Consider the following 20,285-nt stretch of genomic DNA (forward strand, 5'->3'; position numbering starts at 1 on the left):
TGTAGAATAATGAATGGCTTGGCAAGGTTTTGGCACCGTCAGCCTTTAGGTTCGTAGAAAAGTGAATAATTTAAACCAACATGTAGTATTTGAAACTCAAACGTGAACTTCACAACTGCTTGTTCTATAATCCTACAGCCACCATACCTTATTTTCCAATATTATGCATTCCTGCCATGGTATTGGGTAGCTGCCATTTGAGAGCTCATCTGGTTTACAACTCTGGTTATCTTATTGCAGAGCACATTGAACAACTGCTTGTAGAGAACATTGTATTGCAAGGTAAGCTATATGTGTAGGCTATGTCCCACGTATTGGCTAATATGTAGATGCAGCTGTGGTTTTTAAACCTCTATTCTAGCATACATGACACACATCTTTCTATCTACATGATTGAATGTTTATTTAAGCCTGTGGTTAGTTACATGAAATGAGACATACAGTGAGTGTACCAAACATTAGGAACGCCTTGCTAATATTGAGTTGCACCCCCTTTTGCCCTCAGAACAGCCTCAATTCATCGGGGCATGGGCTCTCCAAGGTGTCGAAAACGTTCCACAGGGATGCTGGTCCACGTTGACTCCAATGCTTCCCACAGTTGTCTCAAGTTGGCTGGCTGTCCTTTGGGTGGTGGACCATTCTTGATACAGACAGGAAACTGTTGAGCGTGAAAACCCCAGAACTGTTGCAGTTCTTGACACACTCAAACCGGTGCGACTTGCACTGACTACCATACCCCGTTCAAAGCAACTTAAATATTTTGTCTTGCCCATTTACCCTATGAATGGCACACATACACAGTCCATGAATCCTGAATTTTCTCAAGGCTTAAAAATCCTTATTTAACCTCAAACCTGTCTCCCTCTTTCATCTACATTGATTTAATAAGTGACAACAATAAGGGATCATAGCTTTCTGCTGGATTCACCTGGTCAGTCTATGTCATGGAAAGAGCAGGTGTTCCTAATGTTTAGTACACTCAGTTTATAATCGCACCAAAACATGATTGTGAATTCACTGACAGAGAGATGGCTAATGATACACAAATGTACATTTACAGTAGCTGGCTAGGCTAGTCAAACTAACATAGGCTAGATTTCAATAAATTGGCTAAATGGTCAACGGCGTCACCTCTTCATACGATCAAGACAATTCATATTGCATGCTGCATATTTCAAGTGCACTCGAAGACAGTTATCTTATTTCAGTTTTTGGGAGCTAGGTATATTCTCTCTTTCTTAGACAACAGCTCGCATTTTCACAAGAGGCTGTGTTTACATCTAGTTCCAAGTTCGCAGTTCAGAAAATTTACCTGAGCAGACAGTGTTGAAATATAGTTTTTCTGAGAAGATTTGCAAGAATTTACGGTGCCAACAAATATTATAGTCATCAAAATAATGTTTTACTGTCATATACAAAAAAAATCAAACTCCTCCCTCAGCGGGGATCAATCAACTTGAAGTTTTTCGGCTTTGGCCCACCACCTAGTTGTGTCTGAAAATGCATTCTATCCCTACTACAAAATCTGGACTACAAAGAGCAGGGGTAGATTTAGCCGTGGGCTGATTTCTGTCAGAGCTGAGGGTCGGAACATAATTATAATAATTTGTACACAGCAAATTGACCCCAACTAAGCCCACCCCCAAAAATGGTATTTGAAAATAAAGATTTCATACCTAGATTACATTGACACACAAACAAATATTTTTTTTATTCATGGGAACATATTCCATATAGGAAAAAAATCTGAATTCCTTATGATTTTACAGTATTTTTTTTAAACCCAAACTAATACACACACTGAGTATGCAAAACATTTGGAACACCTGTTCTTTCCATGACATAGACTGACCATTTCAAATCAGTGTAGATGAAGGGGAGGAGACAAGGTAAAGAATCATTTTTAAGCCTTGAGACAATTCAGACATGGATTGTGTATGTGTGCCATTCAGAGGGTGAATGGGCAAGACAAAAGGGTTAAGTGCGTTTGAATGGGGTATGGTAGTAGGTGCCAGGCGCACCGGTTTGGATGTGTCAAGAACTGCAACGCTGCTGGGTTTTTTCACGCTCAACAGTTTCCTGTGTGTACCAAGAATGGTCCACAACCCAAAGGACATGCAGCCAACTTGACACAACTGTGGGAAGCATTGGAGTCAACATGGGCCAGCATACCCATGGAACGCTTTCAACACCTTGTAGTCCATGCCCTGACAAATTGAGGCTGTTCTGAGGGGAAAAGGGGGCGCAACTCAAAATTAGGAAGCTGTTTCTAATGTTTTGTACACTCAGTGTAAATCATTTTTTTAAATATAAACTTTGGGGAGCCCCCCCCAAAAACACTTCTGTTCCGGTTTTGACCTGCGGGCCGCCTGTTGCCGACCCGTGATATAGGGTGTAGGGTGTGATTCCAACAGCCAAGGATCTAAATGGACATGTTTTTAAATGGAACATGATACTGACCTGACATTCCTCAAAAGACTAATGAAATGGAATGAGAAGAGTGGTAAATTCAATCATGTTGAGATAACAACAGGAATTAAGGACAAGAGTGGAGACCAGGGTCGTGTTTAGCAGGTACAAAACAGAAACGTTTCAAAATGCTTCTTAACGGAAGAAACAAACATTTGTATTCTTATAAGACAAGCTCAGTTGGTACGGTAGCACCTCTGCTCCAAAGTGTTTTCCATCAGTACTGTAACACTGTGTTGAATCAAAACATTTCACTACGTTATGGCCTACTGAACATGACCTAAGAAAGATGACCTGGGAAGGTGGACAGGAGAGGAGAGAGTGAGGAAGAGGAGGTGGGGTGGCGAATGAAGCCCACCTTGCGTTTGGAGAAACTTCCCATGAAGCTCCTGCCTAGACGCTTGTTGGTGCTGGGGTTGGCTTCGTCCCCTGTGTCAGCATCATCATCACCTTTGCCCTGAAAGAGAAGGAGCACACAAACACACATAATTCACCACCCCCTTTAAACATATTTTGTTGCCACAAAGACACCTGTTCAGTTCCAAAGTGATATGTTTTTGGTCCCACTTTCAAATGGACAATAAACTTGTAGAGGCTTTCTAAAACATTTATGAAGCCACACACACACACACACACACACACACACACACACACACACACACACACCTATTTTCTTCACCATGTTTATTGTCTTCACATAAGCAATGCCTAGAGACTCATTTTAATGCTAATGTCCTTATTGAAATTGATTTGCGCTTGGTGTGTGTGTGTGTGTGTGTGTGTGTGTGTATGCGTGTGTGATTGCTTGCATGCATGCATGCATGCATGCATGCATGCATGCATGTGAGTATATGTGTGTACTGTTGCTTGCATTAGGCACCCTGGGTAGGAGGCATTGCCTCCTCAATCAGCCATAGCCCTCCGCTGCTGCTAGGCCACACTACTTAATGTTTATCATGATTAGGAGAGCAAGAGAGAGTGGGCTCAATTACAATGCTAATGAAACATTCTACTAATAATGGGCATCTCTGCGATAAGAGAAAGGGGAGGAAAAGAACGATTGTCTCAGCCAAAACTAAAACGTTTGCCCAGAATAAGTGTATATAAGTGTTCTATAAGTGTTGCTTCTCCAGCTTGCAGTGGTACGAAATGTCTCTTTATATTACTTACAGTGGTAGTATAACCCTGACAGAATAAGTGTGCAGAGGCTCTCTTCTTCACTCCACTCACACCCCCGTTGGGTGTGCGTGCGGTAGCCTACATTTCTTCACTGTCTACAACAGACCTGGGGGTTCAAATACTCTTTGAAATCATTTTAAATTCTGGATCTGTGCTTGATTGAGCATGCCTGTTGCAATGGAACCAATAGAAAAGTCCAGGCAGGTTAAAGCAAACACTCAAAGTATAGAATATGAACCCAGTTCTAGTCTACAGAGCCGTAGTTGTTACCTTGGAGGCTGACTGATCGGTGGGCTTCCCCGTGGGGGACAGGGTGGCGATGGTGAAGCTGTCTGGGTCCTCCCGGTCGCGGATCTTAGACTCCTTCAGCAGGTTGTCCAGCTTCTTCTTAGCCACGTTCTCTACCTGCTTCCTGGTCATGGATGTCTGGGAGGGGGAGGGATGGGGGAGAGAGAGTGAGGGTAAAGGGGGAGAGAGAGACAGAGAGAGAGGGGGGAGACGAGGGGGAGGAAGGTGAAGAAAGGGGGGGGGGCGAGAGAGAATTACAGGGTCTAAGTACAACCATATATTGCAACAAAGAAAGATATTTTCATTTTGTTCTGATTTACAAAATAAATGGTTGGTCAATGGTCATGCAATATGTCAGAGAAAAGACAATATGGACACTACTGTAGAAAAACATTTTGTAGATACTTTTATGTGAAAAAAACCCTGATGTTATGCCTAAAGACTCAGGGCAAAATTAGAGCACTATAGGAAACAGGGTGCCATTTAAAACCACAGAATATTTCAGCATATAGCATTACTATTTCATTGGTTGAATATGAGATTAGTTTTATATGACAATCTGCAATATTGTAATGTACTGATGTGTACTATTTAATAAAGAGTAAAGAAACAATTCTATGAGCACTGACAAATTGCATATTGGATTCAAACTATTTTGTGTGCAATCCTTAGGCATTGTGTAATATTGTTCATTGTAATTTAATGTACACTTAGTATACAAAATATTAGGAACACCTTCCTAATATTGAGTTCCATCCCCCCTCACTTTTGCCCTCAGAACAGACTCAATTGGTCGGGGGATAGACTCTACAAGGTGTTGAAAGCGTTCCACAGGGATGCTGGCCCATGTTGACTCCAATGCTTCCCACAATTGTGTCAAGTTGGCTGGATGTCCTTTGGGTGATGGGCCATTCTTGATACACACAGGAAACTGTTGAGTGTGAAAAACCCTGCAGCGTTGCAGTTCTTGACACAAACCAGTGCACAAAACTGTTGTTTTGCCCATTCACCATCAGAACGGCACACATACACAATCCATGTCTCAATTGTTTCAAGGCTTAAAATCCTTCTTTAACCTGTGTCCTCTCCTTCATCCAGTGGTTCCCAAATGTTTTATAGTCCTGTACCACTTCAAACATTCAACCTCCAGCTGCGTACCCCATCTAGCACTAGGATCAGCTCACTCACAAATGTTGTTTTTTATCATCATTGTAAGCCTGTCACACACACACTATATGATACATTTATTTAACACAAGAATGAGTGTGAGTTTTTGTCACAACCCAGCTCGTGGGAAGTGACAAAGAGCTCTTATAGGACCAGGGCACAAATAATAATAAAATAATAATCCATAATTTTGCTCTTTATTTAGCCATCTTACATATAAAACTTTATTGAATGTTTGAAGGGGTACAGGACTACACCCCTGATACCTCCTTTGTCCCACCTCCCACACATGCGGTGCCCTCACCCATTACAACCAGCATGTCCAGAGATACAACCTCTCTTATCATCACCCAGTGCCTGGGCTTACCTCCGCTGTACCCGCACCCCACCATACCCCTGTCTGCGCATTATGCCCTGAATATATTCTACCATGCCCAGAAATCTGCTCCTTTTATTCTTTGTCCCCAACGCTCTAGGCGACCAGTTTTGATACCCTTTAGCCGCACCATCATACTACTCCTCCTCTGTTCCGCGGGTGATGTGGAGGTAAACCCAGGCCCTGCATGTCCCCAGGCACCCTCATTTGTTGACTTCTGTGATCGAAAAAGCCTTGGTTTCATGCATGTCAACATCAGAAGCCTCCTCCCTAAATTTGTTTTACTTAGTGCTTTAGCACACTCTGCTAACCCTGATGACCTTGCCGTGTCTGAATCCTGGCTCAGGAAGGCCACCAAAAATTCTGAGATTTCCATACCCAACTATAACATTTTCCGTCAACATAGAACTGCCAAAGGGGGAGGAGTTGCTGTCTACTGCAGAGATAGCCTGCAAAGTAATTTCATACTTTCCAGGTCCATACCCAAACAGTTCGAACTACTAATTTTAAAAATTACTCTCTCCAGAAATAAGTCTCTCACTGTTGCCGCCTGCTACCGACCCCCCTCAGCTCCCAGCTGTGCCCTGGACACCATTTGTGAATTGATCGCCCCCATCTAGCTTCAGAGTTTGTTCTGTTAGGTGACCTAAACTGGGATATGCTTAACACCCCGGCAGTCCTACAATCTAAGCTAGATGCCCTCAATCTCACACAAATCATCAAGGAACCCACCAGGTACAACCCTAAATCTGTAAACAAGGGCATCCTCATAGACGTCATCCTGACCAACTGGCCCTCCAAATACACCTCCGCTGTCATCAACCAGGATCTCAGCGATCACTGCCTCATTGCCTGTATCCGCTACAGATCCGCAGTCAAACGACCACCCCTCATCACTGTCAAACGCTCCCTAAAACACTTCTGCGAGCAGGCCTTTCTAATCGACCTGGCCCGGGTATCCTGGAAGGACATTGACCTCATCCCGTCAGTTGAGGATGCCTGGTCATTCTTTAAAAGTAACTTCCTCACCATTTTAGATAAGCATGCTCCGTTCAAAAAATGCAGAACTAAGAACAGATATAGCCCTTGGTTCACTCCAGACCTGACTGCACTCGACCAGCACAAAAACATCCTGTGGCGGACAGCAATAGCATCGAATAGTCCCCGCCATATGCAACTGTTCAGGGAAGTCAGGAACCAATACACGCAGTCAGTCAGGAAAGCTAAGGCCAGCTTCTTCAGGCAGAAATTTGCATCCTGTAGCTCCAACTCCAAAAAGTTCTGGGACACTGTGAAGTCCATGGAGAACAAGAGCACCTCCTCCCAGCTGCCCACTGCACTGAGGCTAGGTAACACGGTCACCACCGATAAATCCATGATTATCGAAAACTTCAACAAGCATTTCTCAATGGCTGGCCATGCCTTCCGCCTGGCTACTCCAACCTCAGCCAACAGCTCCGCCCCCCCCCGCAGCTACTCGCCCAAGCCTCTCCAGGTTCTCCTTTAGCCAAATCCAGATAGCAGATGTTCTGAAAGAGCTGCAAAACCTGGACCCGTACAAATCAGCTGGGCTTGACAATCTGGACCCTCTATTTCTGAAACTATCCGCCGCCATTGTCGCAACCTCTATTACCAGCCTGTTCAACCTCTCTTTCATATCGTCTGAGATTCCCAAGGATTGGAAAGCTGCCGCAGTCATCCCCCTCTTCAAAGGGGCTGACACCCTGGACCCAAACTGTTACAGACCTGCCCTGCCTATCTAAGGTCTTCGAAAGCCAAGTCAACAAACAGGTCACTGACCATCTCGAATCCCACCGTACCTTCTCCGCTGTGCAATCTGGTTTCTGAGCCGGTCACGGGTGCACCTCAGCCACGCTCAAGGTACTAAACGATATCATAACCGCCATCGATAAAAGACAGTACTAGTACTGTGCAGCCGTCTTCATCGACCTTGCCAAGGCTTTCGACTCTGTCAATCACCATATTCTTATCGGCAGACTCAGTAGCCTCGGTTTTTCTGATGACTGCCGTGCCTGGTTCACCAACTACTTTGTAGACAGAGTTCAGTGTGTCAAATCGGAGGGCATGCTGTCCGGTCCTCTGGCAGTCTCTATGGGGGTGCCACAGGGTTCAATTCTCGGGCCGACTCTTTTCTCTGTATATATCAATGATGTTGCTCTTGCTGCGGGCGATTCCCTGATCCACCTCTACGCAGACGACACCATTCTGTATACTTCCGGCCCGTCCTTGGACACTGTGCTATCTAACCTCCAAACGAGCTTCAATGCCATACAACACTCCTTCCGTGGCCTCCAACTGCTCTTAAACGCTAGTAAAACCAAATGCATGCTTTTCAACCATTCGCTGCCTGCACCCGCACGCCCGACTAGCATCACCACCCTGGATGGTTCCGACCTTGAATATGTGGACATCTATAAGTACGTAGGTTTCTGGCTAGACTGTAAACTCTCCTTCCAGACTCATATCAAACATCTCCAATCGAAAATCAAATCTAGAGTCGGCTTTCTATTCCGCAACAAAGCCTCCTTCACTCACGCCGCCAAACTTACCCTAGTAAAACTGACTATCCTACCGATCCTCGACTTCGGCGATGTCATCTACAAAATAGCTTCCAACACTCTACTCAGCAAACTGGATGCAGTTTATCACAGTGCCATCTGTTTTGTCACTAAAGCACCTTATACCACCCACCACTGCGACCTGTATGCTCTAGTCGGCTGGCCCTCACTACATATTCGTGGCCAGACCCACTGGCTCCAGGTCATCTACAAGTCCATGCTAGGTAAAGCTCCGCCTTATTTCAGTTCACTGGTCACGATGGCAACACCCACCCGTAGCACGCGCTCCAGCAGGTGTATCTCACTGATCATCCCTAAAGCCAACACCTCATTTGGCCGCCTTTCGTTCCAGTTCTCTGCTGCCTGTGACTGGAACTAATTGCAAAAATCGCTGAAGTTGGAGACTTTTATCTCCCTCACCAACTTCAAACATCTGCTATCTGAGCAGCTCACCGATCGCTGCAGCTGTACATAGTCTATCGGTAAATAGCCCACCCATTTTTACCTACCTCATCCCCAGACTGTGTTTATTTATTTACTTTTCTGCTCTTTTGCACACCAATATCTCTACCTGTACATGACCATCTGATCATTTATCACTCCAGTGTTAATCTGCAAAATTGTAATTATTCGCCTACCTCCTCATGCCTTTTGCACACAATGTATATAGACTCTCTTTTTTTCTACTGTGTTATTGACTTGTTAATTGTTTACTCAATGTGTAACTCTGTGTTGTCTGTTCACACTGCTATGCTTTATCTTGGCCAGGTCGCAGTTGCAAATGAGAACTTGTTCTCAACTAGCCTACCTGGTTAAATAAAGGTGAAATAAAAAATAAATTTGTGCTTGAAAGGATGCTCATAGCTCTGCAATGTTGGGTTGTATTGGAGAGAGTCTCAGTCTTAAATCATTTTCCACACAAAGTCTGTGCCTGTATTAGTTCTCATGCTAGTGAGAGCTGAGAATCCACTCTCACATAGGTATGTGGTTGCAAAGGGTATCAGTGTCTTAACAGCGCGATTTTCCAAGGCAAGAAACTCTAAGTGTAGTCCAATCCAGAAATCTGGTAGTGGCTTCTGATTTAATTCAATTTTCACAGAACAGCTTGTTGCAATTTCGATGAGGCTCTCTTGTTCAGATATCGGTAAGTGGACTGGAGGCAGGGCATGAAAAGAATAAGGAATCCAGTTGTTTGTGTCATCCGCTTTGGGAAAGTACCTGCGTAATTGCGCACTCAACTCACTCAGGTGCTTCACTATATCACATTTGACATTGTCCGTAAGCTTGAGTTAGTTTGCACACAAAAAAACATACAATGATGGAAAGACTTGTGTTGTCCTTGTTAATGCAGACAGAGAAGAGCTCCAACTTCTTAATAATAGCCTCAATTTTGTCCAGCGCATTGAATATAGTTGCGGAGTGTCCCTGTAATCCTAGATTCAGATCATTCAGGCGAGAAAATACATAACCCAGATAGGCCAGTCATGTGAGAAACTCGTCATCATGCAAGCGGTCAGACAAGTGAAAATTATGGTCAGTAAAGAAAACTTTAAGCTGGTCTCTCAATTCCCAAAAATTTGTAAATACTTTGCCCCTTAATAACCAGCACACTTCTGCATGTTGTAAAAGCGTTACATATCACTGTAGAAAATACACGAGAGTTCAGGGGCCTTGCTTTAACAAAGTTAACCATTTTCACTGTGGTGTCCAAAACATCTTTCAAGCTGTCAGGCATGCCCTTGGCAGCAAGAGCCTGTCGGTGGATGCTGCAGTGTACCCAAGTGGCGTCGGGAGCAACTGCTTGCACTCACGTTACCACTCCACTATATCTCGTTGTCATGGCTTTTGCGGCCACAGGACAAATACCAACACATCTTGAACACCAAAGTCTATATGATGTCACAAAGCTGTCTAGTACTTTTCCAGTGGTTTGCAGAAGAGGATGTCTGTCTTAATTGACCCCCCATAAACGTAAGGGACAAACACCAGGAGCTGTGCCACGTCTGTTGACTCATCCAGCTTGTATGAGAAGCAGTAATTGTTTCGACTGATGCGTCGTGAAACCGTGTTGCTTGATGAAGGCATTGTTTGTATAGTTTTTTTGGGCCTTTTCCCCCAGCATTGTCCCAGCCATATCCGCGTCAGCAGGAAGAATTAAGTCCTCCACAATAGTATGGAGCTTGCCTGTCCTAGCCACTCGGTAGCTCACCATATAAGAATCTTCTAGCCCCTTCTTATTAACTATCTGTTGCTTTTATACGTCTTACTACTCGAAAGTCGTCTAAATTGTCGCTCAAAAAACTCCTGTGGCTTGTTTTTCAAAGTGTCATGTTTCGTTTCTAAATGTCTGCACAAGAGTGAACCCGCCGAGAGAGTAACGGTTAATGTGATTGGATGTTAATTAGTTGGCTACCTGTAGTTGACATTGTGTTGTTATTTCGCTGAACACTAGATGGTTGCATTTTCATTTTTGTCAGTGAAATGAGGCTACTCAGGTGAGAGAAAAAAAACTCACCCAAATGTATAGCCCCGTTGGAAAATATAAATGGACTGTTTGAAAATGTGAGTAAAAAAATACATGTCAATCACATTTTTATTTGGCCATGCTCCCGACGGCATTACGCGTACCCCCGATGGCATTACGCGTACCCCAGTTTGGGATTACCTGGTCTACACTAATTTAAGTGACATCAATAAGGGATCATAGCTTTCACCTGGTCAGTCTATGTCATAGAAATGTTCTGTATCCTCAGTGTATAGTGTCAAAAGAGAGCACAATGGAAGTTGGACCTGAAACAACTTGCATGCTTCTACCACTAGATGGGAGAGTTACACCACAAACAAACTCCTGTCATCGGTCTCAACATGTACATAGACAATGTCCTGAGATACAAGTAACTAACAAGTTTAGTCCTTTTTTAAAATCAAAACAGATGTACATAGCCAATAGCTACATTATCCAAGCAGTCTTCAATTGTTTCCTTCCACATAATACACATGCTATTTATCACACCTTCAGGACCACTAACTGTAATGGGGCTTAACGACAACTATCTTGTCATATCAGTGAGGAGGGAAAGGAGACGAGGAGAAGCAACCTTTGAGAGAAATTGGGACGTATCCTAAAATTTACACCATTGGTCATGGTAAAGCTTCTCACTTTGACGAAGGTTTCACACAAAAATAGAATTCCCATGTCCCTTCTAACGATTCTATTTCTATGGTTTCATAAATACCTCGCCACTGGCATTGGACAGCAGAGTCACAGGTGTAGTGTGCACATATGTATGTTAAATATGATATGATTGGGGTGGGGTGGTGTTTAAAGAAGTCTGAGAAGGACCACCTTTTATAGTACCTTCCACTTCAGAATGCATGGGCGACAACGAAAAGATAGAGCGAGAGATAGGTACACAGCGGGAACAACAGAGCTTTACGACAGAGAAGACGAGACATGAGGAGGGGGCCACAACGGACACAGGCTAATGCTTAATTGGGACATCATTCATCAAGTACAAACAGGAACGGAAATCTTATCCCTGACATAAACATGCATTCCCACAATCACGAATGCACATTTACCAGCACAGATAATGATACAATAATAACAATGACAAACATACTGGGGTTGTTTCTAGACTCCAATTAGGAACAAACAACATCCAGCACAATGTACAATACAGTATATTTCGGGCTGTATTGTATATTGTATTATTTTCAATATAGAATAGATCGACCGCAGAGATGGAGGGATTCAAATGGATAAATGGAGGGAGGAAGAGGAAGAGGGGCGGGGTCCTTACATCTCCGTTCATCAGTTTGCAGTCGTCCTCCATCTCGTCAGCGCTGTCTTCATCCGTCACGTCGCCCTCCTCGTTGTCCTCGTCGATGTTCGGCGGGAGCTTCTTGCCCTGGCGGACAAAAGTGGCGTTAATATGTGGGTCATATTTATTAGGCACCAAACAGAAGAAAAACATTCTGTATGAGGGATGGAATACCTGAATAGGATCAATAAGAATCGCACATGTTCATACTTCGTTGCAAATTGTTTTTCGATTGCATGCTCTAATGAAGTAGCACCAAGTAGCACCATTTCATGAGTTTCTGGGTAGAAGTTACCCGTAGGCCAGGTGTAGAATCATGTAACTCTACCTGAACCATTAGGGATGGGTAACAAACTGACCTGTACTCCATTCTAGGACCTTTTCATCTGTATGCCAGTGTGTGGGTCAGTTCGGCTTTGAATTTTACATTTTAGGTTGAACTAGATAGTCATAACATAATACTGTCTAATTCAGTGTAAACACCAAATGGGTTGTTATTGCTCAGAGGTGCTGAGTGCTATTAACATGGTGTGTAGTAAAGGATGTAGCTTTTTGCACTATATTTCCCCAATCTAAACCATTAGGCTTTCCTCCTGAGTGCTAAAGGTGTACCAGCCTTAACAGCTACAGCAGCCACTAGGGACTGTTCCAATACCAGTATATCTGGGGTAGTGTTCAGAATGGTGTCATGTTGTAGATAGAAATATCATACATAAAGCTGACACAAATGCCTATTCTCCTTGACAAAGAAGAATGTCTATTCTACATGATACATTTCTATTTGTCGTGTAAAATGACACCTTCTAAACATGCTGTTAACCAGTAACAGTTTGATTGAATGACACAAACGGCCCTGCTGAGTAGCAGCCTTATACTCTACGAGAGGGACAGTTGAAAAGACAACGCTGATGGATAGAGGGGGAAAATGTCAGGGATCGATGCAGCAGTGAAGGATTGGTCTCCATCTTGCCGGTCGCCGGTTTTCCAAGGTTCAACGAGGGGATGTTTGTTTGATTTTCTCAGCAGCAATCATGGTCAATAACTAGGTCCGAGGCTGTGATATTATATTATTCAATGGAGAGCCGTGTGGATTCTGTTCTGGCTTCAGGATTGGTCGAAAATCAATAAAGAAGCTACGGCTGCATTTAGTGTCATCGGACAGTTTCGCAAGCAGTGTGCACGTTGTGAGTGGAGTGGAATGAGTTAAAGGCCAATTCCACCCAAAGACTTTTGGTATTTGTTTCTTTAGTCCATTGTTGATATAGTTCCAAAATGTTTTGCATGTCAGCAATCAAGTTTTCCAGACATTTACCTTTCAATATACAGAAGTCCAGCCGATATGATTAAATCATTCGGGGGGAGTTTTCCTTTAAGTGCTGTGTTAAACATCTTAGTGTGCTTCTGGTATGCAATGTTTTAGAACCATCATAAGAAGTGGTCTCTTTCGGGGCCACACACACGCGCACACACACACACACTATTGACAGTTAATTGAAACACAGACAAAACTATAACGATCCACAATCAAATGAGAAAATCCATCCCCTCAGCCAGTTCCAAACGATCATGTAGGAGTGATGTTATAGTACAATCACACGCAGCTCTACTGGACAGCTGCCACATGGCAGTGTGATGTGAATGCCAACCAGGCCTTGGTACTGGGCCTTCTTCCACTAAAGCACCTGGCATCAATAAACCCTCCTTAACTTCAAAACTGGCTGTTCTGTCTTGTCTGCTAATGTGGAGTTGATGGAGGCAACTCAGTTCATTGCAGACATGCATGTGTCTTAGCACTCTTAAAAGGTTTCCTCTCGTTGTCTCCTTTCTTTAGTGATAATGAAAAGAAAAAAGCTGGATAGCTGTCAGGCATATTGATTTGGCCAGTCATGTCCTTTCAAGGTCAGAGGGCATGAAGGAGAGGACTACTTCCGAAGACCCACTAGGGCCAAATCAGAGTGATTCTTAAGCTGTCTGTCTGGGGAAGACGTGTGGAGTTGAGGCTGTATTTAGAACAGTGTGGTAACTAGCGCTAGGAGTGCCCATTGACCCATAGCAGCCTGATGTGCCTGAAGTCAGCTACAGGTTGAACAATTTCCAATTCCATTTATGTAGCGAGAAGGAAGGAACTCAGGCGCCTCACCTTTTTTAGAAATTCATTTGCTTGTTTCTAATATGATGTATTGCTTTTGGCAATATTCTTCCCTTTCTGTAATGTGACAAGGGTTAGTGTCCAAGCCTGCAGGCTTTTGTTCCAACCAAGGATTCTATTTCAATAGTCCGCAGATCCACAATTCGCTGTATCAGGTGTATAACTGCTGGGAAGAAACACAAGCCTGAACACCCAGTAGATCTCCTCTCTGGGACCGATGGTGGAAAGACCCCTGGTCTATGACTGGCTGCTAAGAATAATACCTCTGTGTGTGTGTCTGGGTGTGTGTGAATATGCGAATGCAAAGTGTTTACCTTGACGAGGATCTTCCCTTTGAGGGTGTCTGGGGAGGGCAGGTGGCCCTGTTCGTCTGCCTTGACGGCCGAGAGGTCCAGCTTGTCTCCCATCACCTCCACCAGGTACTGGGCCATCTTCTTCTGCTGGGGGACGCTGCAGTGGTTCTCTATGGACAGGATCACTGGGTAGCTGACAGGGAAAGACATGGGTTATCACAACGTCTGAGACTGGAGGACAAAGACTCGGGTACAGCCAGAGATGAAGCCATCAATCTATATCGTGTCAGACATCTATGGTACAGCCTTGGCACTGGGTTATCACTACTCAGACAGTTGATGACTAAGACATGGGTTTTCAATGTGTCACTAGAGTTTCAGTCCAATGTCATCACCTTCAACCCTCTGAAATGTGATTTTGAAGTGCCTCAGAAAATGACAACATTCTCTGAAGTTGAATACGTTCCTTGCTGTTCAAACAATTATGTACAAATAGTCTTGCACTAAAGATCACACAAATATGCATGCAGACTCACATGCATCTTGATTGGATTATCGCCTACTCTGTGTGTGTGTGTGTGTGTGTGTGTGTGTGTGTGAGAGAGAGAGAGAGAGAAAGCAGGTCATGTAGAAACACTTGCTTGTTCCAGTAAGCCTGTAGGAGTGTCAAGCCTGCATTTCTCTGTCTACTAAGGCACACAACACAGCCCATCATAACTCAAGACATGATGGTCGCCAACATTCCCTGTTCTGTCCTCAAAAACATGTGTGTGGGTTAGACTGCAATTGCTATGGGTACTACTCAAAACACTATATCGTCTGGCAGTGCCTTTCAACTATGATCCCAGGGATTCGTTGTGTAGTCTGATAGATTTCATTCTAGCGGAGCATCAATTTGTACGCTTGCTTTGTTCAAGAAAAACAACTAAATGAAAGAGACTGAGTTACTGAGAACCACCTATTTGTTTTAAGGAATATTAGGAGATAATTATTTTTAATAGTTTGTGATTTATAAATGACTATAATAATTCAATAAATATAAATGTTTTTACCATGAGCCTTGTTCATTGATGTATCTAATGCATTTACATACCCTACAGTAAAGTAGACTACATCTGAATGCCATACTGCAAACATTAGCATAAATGCACAATGTTGTTAGCCTCGCTATTGCGTGCATGACAAAAAGCTCTCAGACTCCTATCTCATGAAACACCATACTGGCGGCAATTGAATTCAACGTCTCATTCCCACGCATTCTCCTATATAGGCTCAGGATGAACGACATGGCATAAGGGAGAGTTGTGAATTGAGATGATGTGCGAGCGAATGTCTCAGGACCTCATTTTCCATGTGCCATAAAAGCCCCACTTTCTGTCAGGGGGTTGAAACCTGGGAAACTAGCTGATGTATCTACGGACAAAAGGAGAAGAAAGAGATGAAAATCAAAGCAGCGACACACTTACTCGTTTTTCAAAAAGGCGTACTTGTTGATGGTCTCGATGACGTCTTTGAAGAGGATCTTGGAGGTGAGTGTGTAGCCGTGGTGCACGATGGGCTCTCCGTCCTGCCCGTCCCAGCAGTCCACTTCAGTAGAGGGGAATAAGAAGAAAGGGGCGAATGAGAGGAGCGACCATGAGAAGGGAAGGGCACTCAGACAGTTAATAGCCCTGGGTTACTACTTTAAACATGCTCTGTTACTTACTAGGGACCCATTACAGTCACTGACTGTGATGATAGACATAGTGAATATTTGTAACACTGTATAACTTACTAGGGACCCATTACAGTCACTGACTGTGATGATAGACATAGTGAATGTTTGTAACACTGTATAACTTACTAGGGACCCATTACAGTCACTGACTGTGATGATAGACATAGTGAATATTTGTAACACTGTATAACTTACTAGGGACCCATTACAGTCACTGACTGTGATGATAGACATAGTGAATATTTGTAACACTGTATGTAACCTGCGTGTGTATATGTGCACGGGTACATGCTTTCTTGCAAACATGTATTTGGGTGCATCTGTTTGCTTGCATGTGTTTCTTTACACACAAATGTTTGGGTGTCTGTGTGTGTGCTCATGAGGGAGAGAACGGCGTCTTCCACCGACCCTCCACGCAGCGGCAGCCGGCCTGCAGCACCCAGGCGTACATGTCGACGCGGGACTGGGACATGAGCTGGTCGCCCATCAGATAGGTGTTGTGGGACGAAGCGATGAAGTAGTTGCAGAGCGGCTGCGACATGTCTTGGGTCACCTCGTAGTGCTCCGGGTTGAAGATGTCCCCCGCCGGGCTGCGCATGTAGCTGGTGAAACCTGGGTCACACACAAACAGAACATATGTTTTACAACATTTTGCAACTGAACATGAAAATGAACAGTCCTTATTGGACAAGTCCAGGTAGTCCCCTCCCTGTTTCAGTCAATTTTCGTTCCTTTGGTGCCTAGTGAATACAACCCTGAAGAGGACCACATGGGAGCCATCAATCATGATGTGTTGGAGACATGTTGGAGACAGGGGTGGGATTGAGGGGAATGGGGCAGATGTGTTGAACATGAAAGTGGATCTCAGGGTGATTTGACCATGGTTGAGTTCCTAGAGGGATTTCCTTTGGGCATATAAAGTATCAATATTGTAGATATTGAGAATATGATAGAGAAACATGAATGTGGTCTGTAGATGTTGTATTTAAACTGACAGTACACAAATGTTAAGTATTCGCTCACTAAAATGACAAGTTCAGACAATGTGAAGAGTATGTCTGTGAGTTTAGGGACAGATCAACAACAAAAAATCAATGATTACAAGCCAACATTTCATGCATCCATTTTTTTTATACAATACTTCTAAACTATTTGGATTTTCTAGAGATGAACAATAAACACATGTTTTTGTATAATCACTGGGGGGAGTTCAGGGAATCTACATGAATAGGCTGTTGGAAAAGCTACATTTCAGAGCATGGTGAGACATTCAACATTTGACTGATAAAAGGACAATCGAAATGGGGACCAATAAGAGAGCTCTTACCATCAATACCCAGAACTCCCTGCTTCTGGTTCTCGGAGCAGGGCTCAAATTTGTTCACGATCTCAAGGCAATGGTCTTTGGTCACCTTGGTCATCTAACAAAACGGAAAAAGACAAACAAAAACACATAAGCAAACAGTAAGAAACGCAGATTGACGACAGTAGCCATAATTAACTACGTCTCCTCAAATCCCCCCTCCATAACAGTAAACATAGGGAGGGTTGGGGAAGTCCTGTTAATCCAATTAGGAGATGTCCTCACATGCGGCTTCTGTCCCCCATCCCTGTGCTGGAATCCGATTGTCCGCCCAACAGCTGGCCCTTTTAAACCGGCTGACTGGTCGATCAGATTCCCATCCATGTTGATCATCGTCAGGCCGTTGCAAAATGGGTGGGGGAAGTTGTTGAAGAAACAGACTGTCTCGGTGCCAGCTTTTTTTCCAGTACAGGGCTGCACACTACTAGGCCAATATGTTTGTGGTTAGCGCTTAGCACTGGGAGAGAGAGGCTTTGGCTAAGTGGCTTGGTCTACTTGTTGAAGGGGTAAACAGGATTTCGACCACAGAATGAGCAGCTAGCCAGCAAAATAGCTAATTCTCCCTTCTGTTGTGACACTTTCAACTGCTCACTCTCAAACATGAGGGATTTGACATCAAACTGCTTACTGACTGTGGTTTTGCTCCAATTCCCAATGCCTCATCATGAGAGGTTCAGGGCATTTTTAAGAAGTGGGTAAATGTGGATAAATGGGTTTGGCTTACGAGTGTGTAGAGTGGACACATTTTGGGCAGTGGTATTGAGGCAGAGATGGGAGAGTTAATATACACCACACACACAAAAAGGTGCCTGATGAAGGCCCGCAGCATCATCAACGGACCCCATACAATCCAGCTACAAGCTGTTCACTCCCTTACCGTTGGGCAGACCGTATCGGAACACGAGGTCTGATAGAAACTGTCTCTGAACCTGTTGGTATCTACAAGCCATCAGACTATCAGAGCATGAGGTCTCATACCAACAGTCTCAGAAACAGTTTCTATCTACAAGCCATCAGACTATCAGAGCATGAGGTCTGATAGAAACTGTTTCTGAGACTGTTGGTATCTACAAGCCATCAGACTGTATCAGAGCATGAGGTCTGATACCAACAGTCTCAGAGACAGTTTCTATCTACAAGCCATCAGACTGCTTAAAACTTGAATTGGACAGACCACCTGCACTGACTCGCCACACATTAGCACACATGTACTCACACATACCCTCACCCACAGAGACAGATATACACTCATTCACACACACACGCACACGCACACGCACACACACACACACTTATTATGATTGCTAAATACTGCACAATTTAAACTTTCCCCCAATCCCCCCCTTCCTCAAAACACATATTGGACTACAAATTGTGCCTTGCTATATTATACTTATGCAAAAAAATATTCCATTTTATTTAGCCATTTACTCTATATTTGTATTATTTTCTTATTTCTTATGGTTGTTGCATTGTAGAGAAGGACAAACAAAAAAGTGTAACGGGTCGCATTAAAAAAGATGCCGCATAAAGGCTTCCTTCATTTCCCCCCCACTGCATCGAGGATAGCGTACACAGATGTTTCGGCTTTACAGGCTTCTTCAGTACGTAGGCACACATCTAGCCATCTTTCATTCACAGGCTAGGTTGTAGCAACCTCATGATGGTTGTAGGGAAAATGAGAGTATCATGTAGTAGCCAAAACCTATCGATGTTACATAGAATACGAATGACAGTCATCAAATTAAAATATCCATGCTCCAGTCATCCAATATCTATGCTCCAGTCATCCAATATCCCTGCTCCAGTCATCCAATATCCATGCTCCAGTCATCCAATATCCATGCTCCAGTCATCCAATATCCATGCTCCAGTCATCCAATATCCATGCTCCAGTCATCCAATATCCATGCTCCAGTCATCCAATATCCATGCTCCAGTCATCCAATATCCATAAAGTAAAAATGGCCTCCCTCACCTTAAACGGCCCTGACCACCATTGATACCATGTGTATCCATTGATACCATGTGTATCCAGTGTATCCAGTACACACAACTAATAACACACACACACCAAGAGAGAGCTAGTAAACACAGTTAAAATGAGAAACTGAGGGGAGGCTGTAGCTAATGATGCCAGCAGAGCGAGGAGAGAAGAGCTAGAGACAGCCCAGCTGCATCCTGGCCCCATTTCAAATAAATCACCTCGCAAAACCGCCTCAATGCTTCCCAACAAAGTAGGGAGTAGTGGAACATCCAATTCCGTGCCCAAAAATACGACAGATTGGATACAATTTCCTAATTACAGCTCCTTTTCTGTCTCTTTTTCACAGCAGAACCATGTTACATTTTATCCCCTGAAGCCTTTAGAAGTTCATTTGAAGTGATACTGCTAATTCTAATAGCCTTGTAGGAGCCTGTGTCTGCACTTAAGCACTATTAAGCATTTGCTTCAGAACCCAATGGCAAATCCATTAAACGACTGTCTGTCACCTAGCGCAGGCTCTACGGGGTGACTCACGGGGGAAGATACAGTACATCCCCATTTAGTTAGCTAGCGGGCTTTGGGGAGGGTTTTGTGGTTTTTATTGCGCACAGGGGAGGGTAGTGTGTTTTTTCCCTGGTTTACATTTGCTCTTCTTTTTTGTTGTTGTTGTTGTTGTTGTTGAATTTTACCCCTTTTTCTCCCCAATTTCGTGGTGTCCATTTCTTAGGAGCTACTATCTTGTCTCATCACTACAACAACTCTCTTTCGGGCTCGGGAGAGACGAAGGATGAAAGTCATGCGTCCTCCGATACACAACCCAACCAAGCCGCACTGCTTCTTAACACAGCGCGCATCCAACCCGGAAGCCAGCCACACCAATGTGTGGAGGAAACA

The 20,285-nt window shown here is 43.8% G+C and overlaps 1 protein-coding gene across 8 annotated transcripts in view; it reads right to left on the bottom strand.

Annotated features, from left to right (window-relative positions):
* Window positions 1–20,285, bottom strand: part of plch2a (phospholipase C, eta 2a) — a 183,729-nt gene that overhangs the window by 33,308 nt on the left and 130,136 nt on the right. For all 8 annotated transcript variants that reach the window (XM_024401786.2, XM_024383760.2, XM_042303579.1 and 5 more), the window contains 7 exons: window positions 17,369–17,462; window positions 16,450–16,653; window positions 15,791–15,911; window positions 14,346–14,517; window positions 11,862–11,969; window positions 3,919–4,074; window positions 2,828–2,926 (listed from right to left, as the gene is read on the bottom strand). In XM_024401786.2, coding sequence (XP_024257554.1) covers window positions 2,828–2,926; window positions 3,919–4,074; window positions 11,862–11,969; window positions 14,346–14,517; window positions 15,791–15,911; window positions 16,450–16,653; window positions 17,369–17,462 — 954 coding nt within the window. The remainder of the gene's footprint in view (window positions 1–2,827; window positions 2,927–3,918; window positions 4,075–11,861; window positions 11,970–14,345; window positions 14,518–15,790; window positions 15,912–16,449; window positions 16,654–17,368; window positions 17,463–20,285) is intronic.

This window comes from Oncorhynchus tshawytscha, linkage group LG22 (assembly GCF_018296145.1).
Source record: "Oncorhynchus tshawytscha isolate Ot180627B linkage group LG22, Otsh_v2.0, whole genome shotgun sequence".
Taxonomy (NCBI): domain Eukaryota; kingdom Metazoa; phylum Chordata; class Actinopteri; order Salmoniformes; family Salmonidae; genus Oncorhynchus; species Oncorhynchus tshawytscha.